Source organism: Dermacentor silvarum, chromosome 1 (genome assembly GCF_013339745.2).
Source record: "Dermacentor silvarum isolate Dsil-2018 chromosome 1, BIME_Dsil_1.4, whole genome shotgun sequence".
Lineage (NCBI taxonomy): Eukaryota > Metazoa > Arthropoda > Arachnida > Ixodida > Ixodidae > Dermacentor > Dermacentor silvarum.
Genome location: NC_051154.1, coordinates 63,832,853 through 63,856,268, shown reverse-complemented (window position 1 = coordinate 63,856,268; position 23,416 = coordinate 63,832,853). Strand labels below are relative to the sequence as shown.

Sequence of the window (23,416 nt, the reverse complement as noted above, 5' to 3'; positions counted from 1 at the left end):
TTCAGCGGAGAAAGGAAGCAAGGAAGGTATGTATTTTTTGAAAAGAGACTACGCGAAGCAGCGTTCATTTTTGCCTGGGACTTAAGCAGCTTGTCGGCGTCACTAAGAATGGCGATTCAATGGGATCTCGATATTTCAATTAGTTTCTGATACGCTCCCGAGCATTCTTGAGCGCATGCTCGAAAAGAAATGCACGAAAAAAAAAATCCGCCTCGATTCCACCCTGTGAAAGTGGATGTACAGCGAAGCTGTTGCCGACGTTAGGCAAGCACAGCCGACGTTAGACAAGTTCCACCACCCCAACTGACCCACATGACGTTAGACGACGTTAGGCAAGCACCACTACAAGCGACGATAGACAACCACAGACTGCTGAGGTCGTCGCTCCTCGTCGTCTTGCCGGGCTCGTCGCTTGCGTTGGGCCCCTTGCGCACGAAGTTCCTCGAGTTTGGCAGCACACTGCTGCTGATCGTACTGCCGTTTCTTTCCCTCTACCGCTGTTCGTGCTCACGCTGCTCTTCAGCAGACCTACGTATACGTGGCCTACCCACAGCGCAGCCGCAACGACACTGCAATCCGTTGCTAGGCTACTTCTGCTTGAAAAGGCCCCCGTCATCTGCCATTGGGTTGCGCCGATTGACGTCAATCCACGCACCGCCAACTGCAAGGTCGCTCTGTCTAGTAGCGTCAGCCCATATACGCCCCCTTTTCCAGCTGCCATTTGAGGTCTGTCTGAGTGGCCGCGGCCGCTAGGGGGCGGTACTGTTTTTGGGACAGTGTTTGCCATGATGTCGATTACGGATGCTTTCGAGATGCTTTCCCTCGCACCTAAATAATACGGCGCGCGGTCGCGATCTTATCTCACTTGGAATGTATACGGAACATCGCGGCAATGCTGACGAAGACGGTGAAAATTCGCCTGGAGTGTCCATGTAATTGCTATCGCAATAAAATTGGAAAGAACTGTGGGATTAAGCGATGGCGCGTTACTTCGTTACCGCATGCAGGCAGCGTTCCTGTAATCAAGACCACCGATAACATCACTGACGAAATGAAAGACGCACTGCAGAAGTGTGCCAGTGAGAATGAAAGAGGCTGCGTGTGCGACGAGCGCATGGCACCAGCGGTATAGACGGCGCGTGCTTTCGACGAAACAAAGGGGTTGGCTTCGTGCCGGTGACGGCACCCTCGAGCGGCTGAAAAAGTCGCAGTTTCGCCCGAAAGGCGAAGCATCGATTGCGTTAGCAAATTAGTCGACAGCTATACGAAGTAGGGATAGTAGTTTTATCGGCCATATAAAGTTGTAAATAATGGCTTAATAACTAAATAAATAAGCACAGTGTCACGCGCGCCCAGGTAAACATGAACACATCTCGCTCGATGACCGCGGAAGCTCGTCAAAACGCTGGAGTGAGAAATCGCGCCAGCGGCAGTGAGCAAACTGACCTTCGCGCTTGCTCTGGCTTCAACGCGAACTAAACGTCGAAAGCGCAGCGCATACGAAGCTACCGGCACTCGGCGAATGCCATTTGGCCCATCGCTGATCGCTTTGAAGATGAGGCCGCCGCGGGCGCTGTTGCGTCCCGAATCGGCCGGGCGCATTCTTTGATTATTTCCCATCGAGGCAGGCCCTTTCATCGGCGTCGCCCAGACGGCGACAGTCCCCGACACCGACGAGACGGGAAAACAAGCGCCCCAACTCGTCAGTGCGCATTCTTTGGGTGCTTCCCCCGATTCCACCCCCTTCATCAGCGGCCGCCTACCTGGCGACGCTGCCCGACACCGGCAGTGACGTTCGGGCAAAGAAGCTCACTTAAAAGGGACCGACCACAACCGCCACCCTTCGTTAGAAGCGGGGATTAGCGTGAAGGCGATTCTCCCGACCCTGGCAAGATGACCGTCGGAGGGCAAAAAACGAAGTCACCGAATTTCGTGGAAGGAGGGTGAACCCCCTGTTTCCGGATTGCCTCGTCCTTGCTTCGAAGGTGCAACATTAGAGGCGGAGTTCAGAGAACAATACGACCCCTCTGATTGGCCGCATCAAGGTCATAGTCGGGTCAACTAGGGAAGACGAATGTTTTATAAGGAGACACCTTGCGTGCAGTGGTGTGTCCTGACGTGTTCTGATATGTGCTCAGACATGTAGTGAGCTGAGACTTTCAAAGTGCTCCCCCCATGGAGTGGGCTTCCATATTTGGAGCCATTGTAAATATGTAGAATAAACCCTTTTTTCTATCGCTTTTACTCCCGGACGTACTCATCCCTTTGGCTGAAAGATCACCAGCCTAAACGCTACCCGAGTCTCAACAGCGCACACTCAGCCGCGTCGCAGATCGCTTTCAAGATAGCTCCGTGAGCAGCAGCCGCGGAAGCAGTAAGCACCCTCCCCCCCACCTTCTCCCGTCTCTGTCGCCTCCTCCCCGTGCCTCGCGCGTGAACGAAGACCGTGCGCTTCCGGCCGCCTTCCCCTATCGCGTGCGCGAGATTAAGCTGCGGTTGCCGGCTCACCCTCGCACGCTTTCACTCGCACACACAACGCACGGCGCGCGGCGACGATTTTGTCATCGTTGGACTTCATACGGAACATCACGGCGACGACGACTTCGACGCCAAAAAATGCGCATGGAGTGTCCACATAATTACTATCGCAATAATAAAGACCGACCAACGAGAAGAAAGGTAGAAGCTGGTGCATTAATTAGCGGCAGTCACATGGCGTACGCGCATCTCCGACGTCTTCTGGGCGCAGCTAGAGTGCACTAGAATAAATTATTCTATTCTAGTACACAACAGCGCGGCGTTGCCAAGCATTTGCGCGTCTATTTCACGCTGCGCTATGACCACCATGTCGTCACGTTTGAAAAGTGTTCCTTGGCGACATCAGGCCCGACAGGGGCATGAACCCTGGTATTCAGATTTTGGCTTCTTGTTTGGATTGGGAATTTCTTTTGATAATTGCACTATTTTCCTGGGTTAATTGTAACGATTAGCATAAGGACGCGGACAATGAACAAAACGCGCACACACACATGTGGTTACTTTGTTAGCTGAGGCTACTATATACTAAAAAGAAAACGAAAGCAATGTCACTATCAGCGATCAATAACATTGAAAAAAAAATTGAGGAAAAAGAAACAATTCAAAAATGAGCTTGTAACTTGTTTTTCAGCGTTTTGTTTTTCCCACTGGTGCTCGGGCCGTTGTCTGTTTGGTACAAAAATTATCTCAGTGTCACAAATAACGCACTTGGAACTACCTCCGTCTAGTGTGTGCGTGTTTTATTCGTCCGCATTTACTTTGCGGTAAGGTTTATAGCATGAATTGACTCGACTAAACCGCCACGCTTGTGCACTTGATTTTTGTGGGTTCCATGAAACTCTTCTAATCGAAATTCTGACGGCATTCCTTGTTAGTATCAGTAGCATTGTTTTAAGTGCGGAGCACTTTAGGGCGCCGGAATGTCCCTCGTCGGTGGGTGTCACGCACAACACAAGGTCTTCGTAAGACATAAAATTCCTATAAAATTCCCATAAATATAGATAAAATTAAACCAAATAAGTATAAAATATAAAATAAGCAAAACATAATTAATTAACGCATTCATTAACCCAAATTAATGAAAACTCGATCGAAAAAGCCAAGCTGATACCGAAACTAGTCGAGAGAGGGTGCCACAGCCTCACAAGTGGACGCCACAGCCTCACAAGCACTTGTAAAGCGAAGTACACCAAGGACGAAGCCGCATGTGCTTGCTGTGGTAAAGCTAGAGAAATGGGGGAACATGTTTTATTGGAATGGGAAGAAATCTACCCAGCTGCAGGTCTAGGCTCCTCTGACCTCCTTGCAGTCCTTGGGTTCAGGGATAGCACGGGCGAAGTAAACATGTCCGCTGTAGAGATTTTTTTTTTTTTTTTGGGGGGGGGGGGGTGCGCGATGCCGAAGCCCCCTCCCCCACCTCAACTCTTGAAATGTCATTACAAGAGTCCTGTTACCCAAATCATTTATGGTTTCTTTTGAGTTGCCTCTACCTTTTCCCTTAAAAGGTTAATGTGGCTAAAAGCTAATTGCATCATTGTTGACGCGGACGTGCACGGCTTTTATTCATACTTTCGCTGTATTTCTGAAAATCCGGACAATAGGAAAAGAAGCGCATTAAAAGCATCAATGGCGGCTGCATCATCCGTATTTTTTCACTTCATGTTATTTTAATTTCCAGTGCGAACACCATGCACGGACACATTATATCGCAATGTGTATACAGGACAAAGTTTATTACATTTTCAAAGAGAAAGAGGTAGCCAACGAACAATTATTTCTAACGATATGAATAGCCTATGTCTAGAGAATGAAGATGTTGCTGTATGTTCAACTCGCTACAAATTGCTTTGCGCGCTTTTTTGACACTGAAAAAGACCTGCAGACTTCAGTGATCCCTTCGGCAGAGTCTTTTATCAACGGTGTGTGAAATGCACGTGAATGATATGTGTCTCAGCACTGCTTCTCTTTCCAGTAGGTAATGCTAGCGACTCATGAAAAAAAAAAATTATTGTTGTAAAAAAAAAATTTATTGGGGATGGAAACATCACAACGTGCATGCAGAGGTCATAAATATATATAATTAACTTAGTAACCGAAGTGACGCCAAGCCGGATTCACTCGAAATCAGAATCGATAGCCGTCATGCGCAGCGGAGCTTTTACTGGGACTCAGAATAATAAAAAAAAAAAAGAGAGAGAGAGGCTGCAGTTTCGCCGTAAAGGCGAAGCAGTATTAGTGATAGCGAAGCACAAGACAGTTATGTATACACGAAGGAAGATTCTTCCCTTATAAATCCGTCTAAGAGCCGCACCCTCAACTTGAAAGCAAATGTCTTTTTTTGTTTTTTTTTAATCCAACCGAGAAGCACTCCCGTTCACCGCTGACTCCTATCGCGCTCCACTGCGAATTTTCACGCGCAGCGTACTTTCGCGCGTCGCAACTATAAAAAAAAGTCGGTTGCAACTTAAGAAGACAGGAGAGGCGCCCCGCACTGATCACTGAAGCGCAGCAGCCGATGGCCACCGCGACTAAAGAAATAGTCCCGCTGACGTGACTCGGCCCAACTGGAAGCGCGGGCTGCCATGTCCTCTGTCGGTGGGATCACCGGCCGTCCGGCTCATGACGTCAGTCTAGAGTGCGCGTCCATTGGTGGATGCTCGTGTGCATCCGCCTTTGAGGGGCAAATGTCGCTGCCTTCTAAAGTTGTACACGACTATAGATGGCGAGAGGAGGCGATCGCGGAGGTTTACGGCGGATTTCATACTCGTAGTTGTAAAAATTAGATAAAATGGCCCGGTCCCATGTAAGGCTCGTCAAAATTGCGGCAAAAAAGTGCGGCCCTCACATGAGTCTGTATGTTGGTTATATCGCCTATAGACCGTTTTTTTCATGGGCGCCGCCATTGCGTAGGCAGTGGCGCCATCTATGGGCAGTTGGCATGCTGGCTTGGGCGAACGCCCGTGTTGTATGCTGTGGTATACGCTCGGCGGCAGTTTCTGATGGATTTTTTTGCACTCGCGCGGTCTATTTAGCATGAAATGCTGTCTTCTATGTGGGGAATTGTCCTGTGAGGCATAGTGAAGGAATTTAAGTCTGAAGTAATTAAGCGGCTGGATCGAGTAGCTGCTGGTGTTAGGGTGGACGGAGCACCCAGCGCGAGGTGCACGTGTTTGCTTGAGCTTACAATCAGCCTCGGATATCAGTTAGGTATTTATGAAAATTCGTTTCACGAATGTTACCTTACTGCAGCATTCTCAGCACTGTAATTCTAAGCTCTGGTTTAGCTGCAACGAGTAGTTACGAAACATTTGACGATCCTAACAGCGTGAGTACCGTTCTGCTGGAGAATAAGTCGTGCTGTTTACTTTGACAAGCGTTCAAGTTATGTGTAGATACACTGGGCGATTGCCTTGTTTGCTGGGCAAGGTTTCCGCCTACAAATAAAATAGTTTGGTTAATAATAACCGCATACCGTACAGTGTGAATCAAACTTTTCGAGTGGTCGAACGACCAGCTGCAGACTGTGCGAGCGCCCGAGGCAGTACTAAATGCTGTGTTATAGATCTGTTTGTTCTATATAGCGTATGGTCCAAGTGGTCCAAATATGAGGCACGACCATGCGGAGTCTTATTGCGTCGTTATCCCGTGTTCTGTTTTATTTTGCCGCAAAAGAAGGACATACGACTCTCTCTTTTTGTTTTTTTTTCAGTCTCCTAAGTTCACTCATTTACGACGCATTCACCCACGTTACGGAAGTTGTGTCCCTACAAATAGCTGTTGGATTCTCTTTATGCGATATCCCCTTTGTACGTGCCTTACAGGGCAAAAAAGGCAATGCCGATCTAAGCACGAAGCAATTGTTTGTATCATGTTGGTTTGCCAATCGCAGTGCTCGCTGTGTTGAGCAAAGCCTTCGGACTCTTGCAGGAGGCTAGCGTAGACATAGTGATTTGAAGTCTACTAGACTTAAAATGCGTGAGAACGTTGCCGGTGGCTGATGCAAATGTTTTACAACTCTTCATTGAGTGAAAACCGATACATCCAACATAGTTCACAACACATACACACATCGCGGCTGATGATGCGCGTCGCATTTTTGCACATCCAAGAGAAATTCCCAGATACTGTGGCCACTGCTGCACCTAAAGGCTACACAGTGGTTGTTCGACGACTCGTAAGAACTGACATCCCGTAAATTGCACTCAGAACTAGCTAAAACACCTCCGAATCGTTCCGCAGCGCACGACCGGCAACACATTCAAGCCGCGCCGCGCCGGCTCGCACAAGCCAGAGAGGAGGAAAGGCTCGTCGCGCGCCCTTTCCTCCTCGCCCGATGAAAAAGTCTATATGAATTGTAGTAACATTTACTTACTAATTAAAATAGCAAACACCGTGGAAGGCACCGACTATGTAAACGTGTAAATATCTCGCTGGATGACCACGAGCAGTCGCTATCACAACGCTGGCATTATGAAGAACGCCGGCAGCGGGGACGAACGGTTCGTACAGCCATGCAATTAACCGCGACTCCGAAAATTAGATTCATCATCATCATCTGCATATTTTTATGTCCACTACAGGACGGCCTCTGTCAGCAATCTCTAATTGCTCCTGTTTCTTAACTTAGGCTATGCGATCTGCACCACTTGGGGCGTGGAAAAACAGCTTAAGAAGGAAGACAGCGCGCATGAAGTAAGCAGCCATACCTGCTCGCCCTTGATCATTGCACCCCCCAATGATTACCAAAAATTGGATACGGCACGCGGGCCGCGTAAGCGTCAACCGCGCAGCTGCAACAAGGCTAGATGAGAACACACGTGCTCTCCTCCCCATGCGCGCATTTGATCACGTGACCTCCAACTAAGCCGAATATTGACCGCGTGGGAAGATAATGCCGATGAAGCCGCCATCCTTCCCGGCTCAGTGTTACGCGTTTTTTCTCGCACCCACAGTGTATGGGTCGCTCACTCATATGACTTTTGGACTTTATACGGAATATTACGGCGACGACGACAGCGATACTTTGCCTTGAGTGTCGATAAAAGGAGCAATAGAAAGCAGGCGTCGAGCACGTTTCTACCGCGGCTGCGGATGTTGCAATGTGCACCTGCTACAAACACAGCATGAGCACCAACGACAAAACCAACAGTGGGCACACCTCGCTTATCGGTACTTCGCCAGAACCTGTCTGATGCTGAAAAGGAAGCGTATTTTCCACCCTATAAGCACCAGCGGAAACGTAACACTAGGCGCGCGGGGAGACAGTGCACGCGAAGGGACCAGCCATTTCGGGTGGCCCAAGCTTGAACTCGACGCACATAAACTCCAAAATAAAGCGCGTGTACCCGCGTATGTATGGCAGAGGCAGGAAAAGTAGGAGTTGATGGACCCGTGTGTTATAGCTGCTGGGCAAAAGAAGACTCCACGCCGCTATCAAGAAGATTCCGAGTGGCATGTACCGCCAGAGGTTCTATGAAGTACTTGACAGTGCTGTCTTCGTTAAACAACAGGTATCCACCTGATATGTGGAAGCATAAGTCCCGCATTGAGCAGCTTGCCATAGGGAAGTTCTAGGGTGATAGCGTTCTACGGTGACTACGTTGAACCAGGATGCCGATTTTGCACAGAGATATGCTGATTGACATTTTAAGCCAGCAAAGGTTGGCATCATTGCACACATTCGAGAACGTCGTGCACATGTTTACTGGGGGCAAGGGCGAACACCTGCGAAACCTTTTTCCGGAAATGACCAAGCTAAAAAATTGTGTTGGGCATACCGGTCTGGTCGACCACATCTAAGAGGTCCTTTTGTAGCCTTCGGCGGCTGAAAATGTACTTGCGGTCGACGACTGGACAGGCCCGTTTGAACCATCTGGCAATTTTGCACGCCCACAAAGAACTCTCCCGCAAAATCAATTTGAATAAGATTGCCGACGACTTCATTTCCAGATCAAGTGCCTGAACGAACACTTTTTCAATGATGGTGAAATCGTCGCACCAGACAACGAACTGATGTCTTTAATAGGAGAGAGAAAGGCACCGACTTACAGTCAAAGCAAACCATTGACTTGGCTTAGAAAACAACGCAAAAAGTTATACAAAAGAACGAAAATGGGGTACATAGCAGCGCAAGCAGACTGAGGCCATTTGGGTAAGAAAAGACGCGTGGTTGCGCTATTTTGAGAACTCCCTAGTCTATCTGTGCATTTTCCCTATTAATTTTTATTCGTCATATGCTGCATTTGCCGCTCAATAACACAATCCACGCTGTTCTTATATTTGCTATCGAGTCCTTTCTGCGCTTTTGAGATGTCGCTGTCTTATTTATTTATTTGTTAATATGTTTGTTTACTTGGGAACCTGATCCTTCATTCTGCCTCTGAAAAATAAACGAATCCAGTGGCATGAGGCATGCTTTGACAAATAATGAAACTATTGCGTTATGGAATCACATTATACTTTTGCTAATAATTCGTCATAAGTTGTGTTCAGAAATTGCTATATATGGTTGAATTTTTATATATGTTATCTTCTCAATAACTGACTTTTCGTCAGGAAAAGATTTCTTGATTGTATCTTTTGTATTAAAACATTTACAAGGTGCTACATGGCTTTTTTAATTAATGTGTATTTGTGCGACGTAATGCGCACAAAACACATATAACGCTCTAACGTGTTTAACTGAATCCGCTTGTCGCATGGCTCATCCGAGAGATGCCACTCTCTTGGTGGTAACAGGGGACTCAGGCTGTAAAACTGAAATACTCATAAGGTCGCCAATTCAGTGAACAATCTTTCGAGGTCACACGATGTTTCCAGTAATTTTTATTAAGGGTAATATATATATATATATATATATATATATATATATATGCATACACGGTATGGGTCAGGCCCCAAAGCTGGTCAGGCCCCCCCCCCCCTCTTCCCCCCCCCCCCCCCCCCCCGGTAGAATTAAAACGTTCCGCCTAAGCGTCTACAGCCTACCACCCACAGACCAACGGACTAACAGAACGCTTCAACCGAACGCTGGGAGACATGCTGTCCATGTACATTGCTTCTGACCACTTTAACTGGGATGTCGTTCTTTCGTTCGTCACTTACACGCATAATACCGCGACACAGTCGACCACCGGCTTTTCCCCATTCTTTATTTTATATGGCCGCGAACCAAGCACCCCTCTCGACACCGTTTTGCCGTATCATCCGGATGTCTCCGAATTCAGCCCAGTTTCTGAAACGGCTCAAGATGCTGAAGAGTGTCGTCAGCTGGTCCGTTCATTTACTTCGGACAACCAAGCCCTCCAGAAAGATCGCCATGAGCGCAATCTGACTGAGCAAGCTTTCGTCGTCGGCTCCCTCGTATGGCTCCGCATACCGTTTCATTCCCCTGGCCTGACACCTAAGTTTGCCCCCAAGTACCAAGGCCCTTATCGCGTCATCGAGTGCCTATCTTCCCGTCACCTATGTTATTGAGCTGGTCAACCCAACCTCCGACAAGCGCCGTCTTGGCCGCCAGGTGGTCCACGTGAGCCGCCTAAAGCCATATCATGACCCCCTTGTTCTCACGTCCCCTTGAGTCGCCAGGATGGCTTCCCTTCGCCGCCGGGGTACTGTAGTGATGATGAAGCAACGGACGCAGCAGTGGGACTTCGTCTTGGCTGGAGGTGCGAGCGTAGATCGCGAGCTGCTGACGCCGGCTGAGACTGTCTTTGTGCCCGCCGTGCAATACTTCCGCCTGCCGTCCGACGTTAATAAACCCCCTTCCACTACGATGTTTCTGCTGAGTTTGTTGCGTTTTTTGTTGCAATGGTAATATAGGAAATCGTGCGATAGTCGCGAGGGGATCATTGAACCTGTGAGATTGACGACGAATCGGATAACTTTAATTCCAAAGTACTCCGTGCTCATGTATTAGTTATCAGTGCATACTGAACCCTTCAGGAGATTCCCATGAACGAAAGCACTTCTACGTGTTGAAACACGTTTAGCACCCTGTAGGTGGCTCTGTCTGCGCAAGCGGATACTGCTCTCGTTTGTGCCCCGGTGCCGGGCGCCGACGCGAAGCGGTGGTACTGCTCCAGTCAGGTAGACTGCTCCCTCCCTGATAGTGAGATTATATTTGGATCATCAGTACAGTGATGCGTTTAGTTAGGAATAACATCGATCCCTTAACAGCAGCCACAGTTGTACAAAAGGACCAAAGAATGTTCTCCGCCGTAGTACCTAGGCAAAGTCAGAATTCAAGGAGCAAAAGCTTCCAGATTTTCTCTCTCGCACTCGCTTTTACTCGCGCCTGCGCACAAACTACTGGCGGTCGCTCCAAGCGGAAGTCACGGGACCCGCAGTGGCACGCCCCCGCTGTATCTACTAGCAATTGTAAAGTCGCCGGTACTCCTGGATGCTCTTTCCCGCCATGGGCGCCGAGCAGCAAGCACGCTTGGAGCGACAGCGGACGCTCGCCCGTGAAAGACAGCGCCGACGCAGGGCTGATCAAGTGGTGCACACCGGAGAAGTTTAAGTTGCCCGCCAGCGCAGGAAAGCTAATCCCAACATCGTGAAAAGAATAGCTAAACACAAAATAAACAGAGGATAAAAAACAAGATAAACACAAGGAAAACACAATGGAAACACTGGCGGATCACTGCTCCACACTTCTCCAGCTTTTACGTTGAGTGGAGCTGCATTACCGCCGAATTTACCACTGCATAGTGACGAGTTTTTGTTTTGCCCTAGGCTTGTTGTACCCTTACTAATCGTCATACGAGAACGCTACGCTGGCGTTATTGACGTGTCTGAAGTCAACAGGCTTGTACATGGGCGATTAAGGCATGCTCTGGGTTCTCCCTTGCGCATGAACTATCGGTTCTCTTGCCTCCTCACAATGCATTTTGTGCCTCTTGTCCTTCTTCGCGAACGAGCCTAGACGTGTATCTTTGGAAGTGCGGTAGGAATACAGTTATCCTCGTCATGTGATGCTCAAGATTCTGATCTTCTCGATCTCGACCACTGCCAAATATTCAGCACTGGGCGGACATCCACTAAGAGACAGTTTCGGGGCCTCCTCGTTTCACGCGGTGATACAGTTCCATTATTTCTATAAACTAATCTTGCCATCCGCGTCGAAGAGCTGGCTTTAGGCGTATGTACAACTGGTTTAGAATTTCAAAATATGACCCATTGCTTCGAACGTTTTCGATCAATAAAATGAAGTCCCGATTCCCGCACTTGTCCACCTCGTACGCAGCATGTGAAATGATAACTCGTATTGTCTATGATCTTGTAGGGTCAACCACAGTGCCGGCTGACCTTTGTATAAGATCCGTCGATACAGATGTGCGTGTGGTCACTGTACTTTCAATAAAAATGGAATAAACTGAGTAGTTGAATTGCAGCACTGAGTTATAGGTAAGATTTAAATCGTAATGTATGCTTGATGAGTGATGACCTTCTAGACCAGAGGCAACTCTGATGTGTAGGCTTTGACTCGTAGTTGCGTTTATGGACGCCTACTCCACTAGCATCGAAGTAGCTGACAGTGCTCCGTGCGCTGTCTGGTTGCATAGGGACCATCCATCACCTATTGCGTGACTGTCTTCACTTGAATGCTAAGACACTCGTTTTCCATCGCATTAGCATGATTGGACCACCGGCCTTTGTCTACAGACGAAGTAATGTAACACCGACCTCGCTTTTCATAGTCGCGCGAGTCTCTGACGGCTCTGAAAATTGACTGGCCTGTGGGACTGCATTTTACAACTGCACTTTTTCGTTGTGCTCGCATGTGTTCAGGGAACCATATCTTTCATACATCTATTTTCCTAATTCTGCTGAGTAGGCTAGGCAATTGGATGCTTCTCTGGTTATATTTCTCTTTTTCTCTGTTGATAATTTCTCTCTTCTGCCCTCCTTTAACCGTGTACAGCACATAAGGGGCGGTATTCTGTAACAGTCCAATTAGTGGACTGTCCATTTCGGCTGCTGCTTCACGTGCAGGAAGGAGACTGGCTGGCACCTTCCTGCACGTGAAGCAGCAGCCAATCAGCGACAGCCGAAATGGACAGTCCACTAATTGGACTCTTACAGAATACCGCCCCAGCAAACAACCCTGCTTTTCGTTTTTTTCTTGCTTTTTTTTCCTCTCTTGCTTCTATATTACTCATCTCTAGACTTCGTACGTTCTAGACTACCTTGTCTAGCCTTCTCTAGACTTCGTTGCACTTTTATATCATTCCCGAATTTGGTTCTCATCGCTGGTGGGATTTTTTTCTTCGACAGGCATGCGGTAACGAAGCTTGCAAGAACAAAGGCATGCACGGTCACCACCCAAGGAATTGCTTCTTCTACACTAGAGATTACTCACATGAAGAGCTGCTTCAACTCCTTAAGGTATATATCTTCGGAACAGATTGTTTATTAAAATATATCTTAGTCACCTAAAACAATTATCTGCTTTTAAACTACACATTGCCTGCCTTTTTTCACGAAAGTGTTGTTTGCTGCGGTTTGACAAACTGATGATCATTTCTGGCTGTGTGATGCTCAACGGCATTTTTGTGGGCGCGGCCTCTGGAAAGCGGGTCTTCCGAACATTATCTTGTTTTAATTGTGTTGTACAGTAAGAGCCGAACCCGTTACGTTTCTTCTGAATTAAGAATATTTGCATTACGATTAATATGCCAAAAGGAGTAGTAGCCGTCACTATATTACAGGGTGACCAAATATTCTTTTGATTAAAAAAATGTCGCTGTTTCGCCCGAAAGGCGAAGCATCAATTGCCATAGCAAATTAGTAGAGAGCTATTCGGAGTAGGGATGGTAGTTCTATCGGCTGCATAAACTTGGACACATTCGCTTACTAGCTGAATTAACAAGCGTGGTGTCAGCGTGCACAAGCAAACATGAATAGATCACAATGAATGACCGCAGCCAACGACTGTCAATACGCTGGCAGCAAGCGCAAGTTCGCGCGGTATATAGCTTCAACGGAAACTGAGCGGCGAATGCACAGCGCATACAAAGGTCAGAGCCGTGTGGAGATAAGAGACGGTGCGGGCGACCGCCACAGCCGGGCAAAGTACAAACGCAGTTGTTGGTAGAGTAGAAGCTGCCCCCCCCCCCTCCCTCCCTCCCTCCCGCGCGGCCTTGTGCGCCGCAATGAAGTGTGCGCCGCATACTCGCAGGTTGCGGTTCTCGATGTCTAAGTTGGCACGTTTAGTGCGCGCCAGCCATAGGCTGCGCCGCTTCGTGCTCAACGCTTTCGTGCGCTCGCGCTGGTTCTCCACGATCTTCGGTAATGAAAAGAAGTTGCTGTTAGTCGGTTTTTTTTTTCTCCCGCGAGTGTCACGAATTGCCACCGCTTTTTTTCGGTGGATAATTTTTCGTAAAATGTGCGTGTATGAATTACCGCCTTCGTAAAAATTCCTCAAGTGTTGGTTAGCGTTATATGCGGCCAATGCTTCCAACGCAGTAGTGCTAAATTATATATAGGGGCAACATATTAATGTTGTGGGGTGCACGCGCGCTCACTTCTTCCTGCGTACTCCCGGCGTCGGCGTGATCGGACGTTGCGGACGTGTCGAAAGCCGGCCGGCAGGCACGGGAAATGCGCACTACGCCCTCCCCGGTTTTAACGCGAGAGCGTTAACGGCCCCGTGTCGCAGAAATTCCGGCGTCGGCGTAAGCGCCGGCATCCGTGGCGGAGAAAATAACCCCGCACACGCAGGCCCTCCGCGTGGCGCAAAGGCGTTAGGGAACAAAATTGAATTTCTCTAAGTAAAATCCGTCAGAAAAATCGTAAAGTATGACTCAACTACCACCTACAGACATGATAGCGTCGGATTGTAATTTGAATGTACGAGAAAACGTAATTCTGTTACAAGGAAACTCAAACACAAACCCCCTTTCCAGCATTTCTACCATACCAACAGCGGCGCGCCCGGGTATTTTACTTGCGAGAACAGATGGAGCTCGTCTCCTCGGCAGCATAAAACGGTAGCGGCGCGCAGAGGCAAAGCTGGAGAAAAAGGAAGCTGAAGTTGCCGGCAAGCCTGGCAGACATTCAGGAATCTTTGAATGATATCACGTTGCACTCTTAAAGGCGACGCTTAAGCGTCCTCCAATTTTTTTCCGTCGCTCTTGCGACGCGCGCGCCCTTCCCCTGCACTCGTGGGAAAAGGAAAAGGTATCCAACACGCGAAGATGACATTCCCCTCGCGAAGGTAAAAACATGCAAAAGAGCGTCTCCCTCTCCGACTCCCCGACCTTGGACTTGTTCACTAATTTCGTTGACATTGAAACGTGTTGTGTGACCGCGGATATTGTAATTCAACACTTTAGTTGTATCCTACACACGGAATAATAAAGTATTCCAGAAGCAGCCTACTAACGGCACAATTGCATACGTAGATGTGACTATGCACGGGTTAAGTGAGTGAATTTGATATTCGACCACGAAATGAATGAGTCTTTATTTGTAACATTATGCGGATACAGAGCTCCAACAGAAAAACAATGACTAGGCAGATAAGACCCCACGTTACCATCCCTGAACTTGCCCAATTCGCCCGCCGCAGTGGCCGCTGCATGAAACGCGTGCAGTTAACGCTGCGCTGCACCTGGACCAATAATTATGTAACGATTGCTTGAACGGCAGGCTGACGCGTGAGCTTGACCTCGCTAGGCTACTTGCATCGGAGCTCATGTCGACTCATAATTAAGCATACGCTTTTCAGTTTAAACCGAAAACACTGAACCAGACCTATAGCCGCCGGCATCAATCACGCTGACAAAAGTTGCGTAATATAATTACGTATGACTGTGAAGTGTTCAGTACTTCGAATACTTGAATGCACAGAAAAGCCTGTGCGTTAGATTTGCGTTACTGAACTATCTGGTACTGGATATTTCCAGGACTCGAACGTTGCTGTCGAGGAAACGGTCCCGCAAGATTCAACGGCCATATGCTCTGTCAGTATCACCAATGATGACTATCATGACTCACCATGTGCAGTCCAAGTACTGAAGGCCGGAAAGTGCGAGTATGTATAGATATTTCTTTGTTATTTCTTTTTTTTTTACCTGCGCAAGACAGCTATATAGCCTCGAAGAGGTGCTCATTTTGCCACATACTTTGGGTTCGTGCAGTCGCTCCTAAAACAGGTTTGCATCGTGCAAGTGGCGCTTGGAATATTACGTGACTCGGCACAGACGGAATCCAAATTGTGCGGGATCTGCGAGACTCTATGCCGAACTAAGCCATCTGAATGCTTGTTCAGGGGGCTTATGCCAAATTGCATTCTTGCACGCTCTAACAGAACAAGCTCCTGGCTTCGACACATGGCACAGTGCACGTGCGACCTTTCGTGTTCCTGCAAATTTGGCCACTTCCAGCCAGCATGCTGTCTAAATAGCATGCTGGCTGAGCTTGCCTAGAGTTTGCTACAAAAGTTTTTCAATGAAACTCTCTGGCAACACTGCCGCACATAACACTTGGTGCCGAACGGTACTTGTTCAGCCGTCGTGACGGGTGAAAACGCCGCACATGCGCTGCAGGCTGCTCATTGGTGCGCATGCGCAGGCGACGGCTGAGGAGGATGTTCTTATGCACTTCGTACGCGCATGCGATTTACTATAGCCCATTTTTTAATCTGAAAACGGGCTGCGCATTGCGCTTTCTTGGGAAACTGTGCTTCACGCCATAGAACACCCAAACATACCTGAATACTTCTTATTCTACCAATTGATCCTCAAAATATCTGTACAATAGATTCTCGCTAAGACGAGCTCGAAGGGTCCGTGAAAATCGGCTCGCCTTATCAGAAGCTTGTCCGAACATAATTGATCCTAAAAACTCGAAGGCTGCTATTCCCGCTGTACCCAAACATCCATTACAAAAATAATAAATGAAACAACTTTAAAACTAAGAAAATCAGATGTGAAAACAGTAATTAGATTTGAATGATGCAAAGTATTGCTTGATGCTCTTTTTATTGAATACGTGTTGCTCTCCGGTTCTCCGCAAACCTCGTGTGCGCTGTTAGAAATGCTCGTATTTCACCTAGGTTCAATGCTTCGGTGCCTTCATGTGGTTAAAAAAAAAGATGGACCAAGGTATTCAAGGCGTTGTCAGCCTGCATCATGTGTAAACGCAGCTGGTTCTCGTAGTTCTTGGGCAGTGTCCTTGCCATAGTTATCAGCCTGCAGAGTCGCCTCGAAAACATTGCTAAACACTGTTTGTATGCTACGAGCTCTGCAAGCTTCCGTGTCATCGTTGTAGCTGGCGTAGATGCTTGTCCTCAGAAACGCCCTTTGCATCTCGAGTGGCTAGCAGAGCTATCTGCTCCAAGTCAGCCGAACCAAGCCTCTCGGCGAGCCGAGTAGCAGGCACGAATGGTGATTGCGGAAGTTCGGCCTAACCGGCTTCGTCTTAACGCGAGTGTACTGCTACACACTGTTGGCAGAACCGTCCTGCTTTCAGCGCCTGTAGACATCAGGGCCAGAGTTCCCTCTAGTAATTTTTGTAAGATACTCTATGGTAAATGAAGCCGCCATGCTGTTATGCCGGTGAGCATTGCCAAGAAAAAGGAAAGGGGTCGCTCAGTGCTCTCTCGAATATTCTTTTTGCTAATTATTTGGAACTGTTGCAGACATGCGGCTTCAAATCAAAGGCCTATATATTGAAAATGGCATTCGACTCGTCTTTGATAATTTCGAATATTCGCATCTCGATAATTTTTAAGAAACGATTAATTTCTTTTCGTTTCTGGGGTGTCTCGCGTCTCTGTTAAATTCGCGTTTCGCATTGCCGAATAGAGTACCTGCACTAAAACGAAACAACGCCGCATAGGGTTTAATAAGTACTATAGAAGGACGTTGCGTGTACGCGCGAAGCTAGACCAACGCATTGTTTCTTTCGCTTTAGTAACATTGCATTCTGTACGGCGTTATTATTAAACAATGTAGCCCCGTCATATAATTATACATAATCTGCTTTCAGCCTGGGTTTTCCATAAGACTCAGCGACTTCTATAAGGCCCTGAAACCTTTCACAGACCTGAATAGTGCTCGACGATTCATTCTATACTTTCGCTGCTTCTCTTGACAGGAAACACTACAAGGAGTATCTATGCGATTTGATTTTCCGCAATCGCGTAGACGTTCTGAAGGCTATGACCATAGAGAAGCTGGCAAACGAACTCCGGAAACACGACAAAGAGGTTCCTGAGTTCGCTCCGACACTTGGTCAAGAAGAAAAATTAGAACACCTCCGCGAGGTAAGTCGTCTGACTGGTGTGGCCGCAAGCAAGCGTTGGCAGGTGCCACGTCACTTTCCAAACTTGTGTCTAATAAGTGTTGCACAGCAGCTGCAATGTTTGTTTTGCTTTAGTTTAGTTCCGGATGAATGAACGATAAAGCGGTTCAATATAAGCTTTAGACGTCGAAATCGATTTAAATTTTTCATGCTCGCCTTAAAATTACTTTTGCGGTGTAAGTCGATCGTACTCATTGCACTAAGTACACGTTTCGTCAGTCATTTCTTTGTATTAAAGACGAAAGATGCTCAAGGAACGATTGTAAGTAAGTCAACATCTGCAACTGCCTGCAAGACGTGTGTGTACGCTATGTGTCTTTGTTGGAATTTAAAAGCAAACATTGGAAGCTGCATCAGTATAGTTAACGTGGGGTAACACCCATGTTAACAATCTAACACCCAATATGGATTGTTAATATAGCGTTGTGAAGAACAAACATAACGCCAAGTGGAAGCGGGTTATGGAGTAATTTCCAGGTCCAGTTTCGTTGGCACGAAGATTGAACTCCATATACGAACCGTATACACGCTTGCTTGACGTGAGACTTAAATCTGGTCGGCCTAAACAAAATGGCTGCTTTATAGGCCGTTTGTTGCGTGTGAATAAAAAAGCGCTAAATACTCCTCGTTGCTCTGACTACTACATGTCATCGAAATGTGAAGCTGGTAGTTATGATAATATACGTGAAGAAGAGAAGTATCTGTCATGTCTCCTTCTTTTAAAAATAATGTTGGTGTCAGCATGCTAATTGGTGGTGTGCCGTTGCTTATAGTGTAGAATGTTTCAGTGGGGCCACACGACTCTGCGTAAACAATTCAATCGGCTGATGTAAATGGCATATACTTTATGAAAGTAGTAGACTTTGTGAGAAGTAGTTGACAGACTTTGTGAAATAGTACTATTTAAAAGAACCGCCACTCACTCGTGGTGGCTGTAGTGAACCATTAGTACAGCACTGCAGGCATTTGTTTTGAGATAAGGGTACACACGAACAGTGTGGGCAGTTTCATAACATCCTTTACGATGACTGTAATAGGTAGCCCAGGAGGAATCAGACCAATTATTAGAGAATTTAAGATTAGGAATTGCAAGCTGCTCGCGCATATACGCAAAAAATAGGGGCGGCGGAACTGCACATGCACAGAACCAGACGTGTGCTTGGGTCCTTGGGGACCCCGGCTCGTAATAAGCATCGCTGCCTCAAAGATGTCTCGTTGCTCTTGCCATAACGGCTACCGCCGCTAAGCGTACTGAGACGAGCCTCGCCAAGACAAGCCTTCAGAGAAAGTACAATAGGTGGTGGTGTTGAACGTGGAACACGGCGGCGCCGCGATTTCATAGTGAATGTTGACGTCATCCGCCACGGCGGCCGCATTTCAGTGGGAGTGAAACGCGTTAAACACCCGTGTACTTAGATTTAGGTGCACGTTAAAGAATCCCAGGTGGTCCAAATTATTCCGGAGCCCCCCACTACGGCGTGCCTCATAATCAAATCGTGGTTTTGGCACGTAAAACCCCATAGTTTAATTTTTTAATTTTCCTCTGGAAAGTGAGGGCTGCAAACCGCCGACCACAATGAAAGCCGATGACAATGGACGTTTGCAGCGAATATGCTGTACCCATGGAGAAAAAAAACCAAACTGATTCCGCTAGCCTCGGCAAGCCAGCCTCATCTGATGCCGCCCTTCCCGCTCTCCTGGGTAGGATTCGGCCCACGTGGTTGCCGGACCATTCGAGATTGTTTGGTACGTGGTAACTTTTTGTGGCGCCTGCTGTCACAGGCATGGAGGTACGTAGGAAGCAACGGGTGATTTTATGCTACTGCGCGCGTTGTTCTTCGCTTCAAATGCGTTGCCTTGAAACGTGGGGAAAGGCTGACGCGCCTGACCCAGGTTGACAGAATCTTTAAAGCATCACGTGCGCTTAGAACCGCGGTTATTGGAGTTGCCGGCACTCTCACCTCAAAACCCGTCGAGAACGCCCGAGCGTGGTCTATTTTCCCCACGCACTCCTTAACTTTCGTCGAATCAGCTGTTGTGCACCTTAGCGTACTTTCTTCCAAATTTTCGGCCCGCTGTCTTGCACCATGGAACAGACGAGATGGTTTGTGGAACAGTCTCTGTCGCATTTTCGCTCAGTAAAATGCTCTGCTGTGCGTCTTTCGTTTTGAGAGAAATAATTAGCATAAGCTTCCACTTTAAACGCCGAACTCGTCGCCTTTCCTTCAAGTTTACGTGCACTATTTTGTAAGATTGTGCGGTGCGATGTCGTTACGCTGTTGAGACGCGCCTGTTGAGTTCTTGAAGAAACCAGATTGCTTCGGCTCGGCAACTCACGCACGTATACATTGTTACTTCTCGACGGAGACCCCCTGGCGTGTAAATTAAATATATTTTATGAAAAAGTGTTTCGTCATTTGGCTTTTCATGGTTGGTTTTATATTTCAAGAAATGCAAGTGCAACCGTGGGTTCATCTTGAAGGCGCTGCGAGCGTGTGCGCGTTGCGTTTCGGGACGTAAAACTGCTGTTTTCCTGCCTAGGGTACGCTACCGCAGTCGTAGCCAAGCTCCAGAGTGCCCCAATACGTTTGGCCACCCTAACCTAAAACTCTCTATTAGATAATGCTTAGCGCTTGCGGACATTGCCGCTTGCATGTGAGGACGGTAGTGATAAGACCGATTTTTTAGTTTACTCTGTTCTTTTTTTCAGGTTGTGGCCCAGGCTCTGCCACTTCCGGCATAAATCAGGGGAAGAAGAGCGAGCTCACAAATAATGCTTTTCTAACTGTGATAGCTTTGGAGTGTGTGATATGCCGTGTGCCGTGCTTTTCAATGAAATGGAATAAAAAATATAACTGCTGGATGTTGCTGCGAATTGTATGGGTTTTAGCCTTGCTTATTATTTTTTTTCGGCGTTGAATTGTACTTGCAGATATACATGAGACGACATTCAGCCGTACGCTCACAAATCGTATACTTTATTGCAAATATTCTGATTACACATATCGATAAATTCGGAAGAGACAAGGAACTATAAAAGAGTCGGCTTGTCCATGCAGTCATCCAGAAGAGTAGTACTGACTTGCCAGCTGCACTTTCATGGATAAAGAAACATTGAAATGAACGAATTTGCCGCGAAAGTGTGCAGTCGGCGTCAAAATTTGCAGGATGCAGGTTTTGTGAGGATGCCGAATGTCAGCGGAAATTTAGCATGCAGCCAGAGAATTAGCACAGCCCTAAATTGGTCGCGTACACTCGTATACAAGTAGCAAAAGCTCAAATACAAGCGTTGCGGGCCAAGGTTCAGGAAATGCTTACCTTTTTCACAGATCCCGCGCCCAGTAAACTTTTGACGGCGACTGTACGCAGTCACAATTCTATTAATTGTCGCATAGGATCCATCGAACCAAACGTATGCTCCCCGATTCTACACACATAATTTTCAGCGAAAAAACACTTTCTAAAAGCTTTATTTTGCTAGTGATTTGCTTGCAACAGTAATTAATGTTCTCGCGTGAGTTCAGGCTCTTAAAAAATTACTTTTTTTTTTACCACGTGTGATGACCTGGTGCTTACACATCGCAATGGTTACGTTGTTAGTGTCAATATGTTTGCTTACCGTAGAAAACTGGGGAGCACGAAATTCTTTCCGGCACCTGTATATTTGAAGGCTGGACAGAAATTATTCAAATGAACGATTACCATGTTAGTACCTTCGCTAGGCATTCCTCGAGCAAGGCGTCGTGTGGTGAGCACAGACTCGCGAAGAGCGGCGCACGAACCTTTGACATGATTAAAGCTTCTGCACTCTGGTTCCGCATGCGCGCACATGAGCCCGAAGTATAGCCACTATGACGGCGACTCTTCACTTTGCTCGCTCAAGTACAACAAAAATACGCTGTGCACAAACAATTCCCGTTTCTTGAAGGCGCAATCTTTAACTATATATGCTCCGCCTCGCAAATTCCGTGCAGTAGAGTGGAAACGCAGATCATGACATGCACGTCAGCTGTTGATCGCTAGAGGAATGTATAACGTTATAATGTCCTTATGACAGGGGCATTCCTCCGTGCGTGTCATAACATTTCTTAAAGCGGTTCCTCTGCAAGCATCTCCGAAACAAGCAGCGTACGAAAGAGCGGGAAAAAAAGTGAAATAGAGGGTTGATACACAAGGCTTAGCGTGTTCTTCCTTCAGGTTGAACATTCGGCACCTTTATACAACATATACCACTGCACGGAATTTGTGAGGCGCAGTCGATTGGGAGTAGTACAGCGCTCCTTCAACGCAGACCGCAAAAATATACAGGCTTGTATATACAGGATATCTGTTATGATATGAATGACATGAAATGTACGAAAAAGTGCGACATCAGGGCAAATGATTATGAGCGTAAAGCCACAGAAAACATTTGACTGGTGTCCAACAGAGCTTGCTCGGTGTCCATTTTGTAACAAGCCATTCCGACAAATGAAACCGCGTTTACGAGACAAATAATAAAAAAAAAAAGACTGCCGCAAGGCAGCTTTGGTGAGACGCAGTGCAGACTTGGGCCGGTATTTTGTAGCGATGCCTTACGACTTATTCTATACTAGTCTTATCATCCACCGCTCACGGCCGGCTGATCCCGTTGATAACGCGAGCGGACCGTCGCTCTGATCACTGACAAAGCGCGATAAGCGCGAAAATGCATTAGCACCGGAAAGGCATCGCTGCAAAATCGTGGCCTTGGTGAGATGCAGTTGAACCTTACCCTTATTTTTTCTTGCCTGTTAGATATCTCTTCACTTTAGACAAAGCTATTTTTGGCTAACCGTAATCTTGCGCTTCAACACTCCAGTAAAAAAGCTGCAACGGATCAGATACAGCATTCTCATATCCACATTCAGCCACCATGACACTTGCGTACGCTACAGCTTTACCGTGCACTGAACTTGTCGGAAGCAATGTGCAGTAGTCTTTTACTGACTGGACTTCTCATAATTTGATTTATTCGCTCAATTAGATCACGCTCGGAACTCTCGGCAAACATCTATGAATTGATTTATGTCAGCATTTTATTATTTACGGTTAGCCTAAATTATCCATCTTTTCGTGTACCGTCAAAGTCGATCTGCTGCCGCACGTTGCCTATCTTATTCTCCACCACAGACTGGACTTAACGTCACAGAAGAAGGCCGTGCAGGCGCTTCTGCGCTTCTTGCGAGCCACCGGCCTATCTGACCGACTGTGATTAGAACGCTCTTCCGGTGCAACGAAACAATCGCACACCTTCTTTGTGAGTGCCCTCGTTTTAACCCGCAGAGAGCAGCTCTCTCAGCCACGATAGGTCAACTGGACAAACGCTTCATAACGCAAATCAATATCCTTGGAAACTGGCCTACACGAACAACAGCGCGAGCCACCTTGAAGGCACTGCTGCGTTATTTAAAAGACACCGAACTCAGTGACAAAATTGTGACTCTACACTGTGTGACGTAGGATGGGACGTTGACACTATGCAACACTAGAATGCCTTCGCAGACTGCGTGACAATGCCCACAGAAACAGTTCTGTTTTGTGTGTG

At 47.3% G+C, this 23,416-nt stretch overlaps 1 protein-coding gene across 2 annotated transcripts in view; it reads left to right on the top strand.

The window, feature by feature from the left end:
- LOC119464451 (E3 ubiquitin-protein ligase RNF31) overlaps positions 1-20,725 on the top strand; it is a 53,163-nt gene extending 32,438 nt beyond the window's left edge. For both annotated transcript variants that reach the window (XM_037725436.2, XM_049668734.1), the window contains 4 exons: positions 12,817-12,927; positions 15,450-15,577; positions 17,644-17,812; positions 20,561-20,725. In XM_037725436.2, coding sequence (XP_037581364.1) covers positions 12,817-12,927; positions 15,450-15,577; positions 17,644-17,812; positions 20,561-20,593 — 441 coding nt within the window. In that variant the 3' untranslated portion in view covers positions 20,594-20,725. The remainder of the gene's footprint in view (positions 1-12,816; positions 12,928-15,449; positions 15,578-17,643; positions 17,813-20,560) is intronic.
- Positions 20,726-23,416: the final 2,691 nt, after the last annotated feature.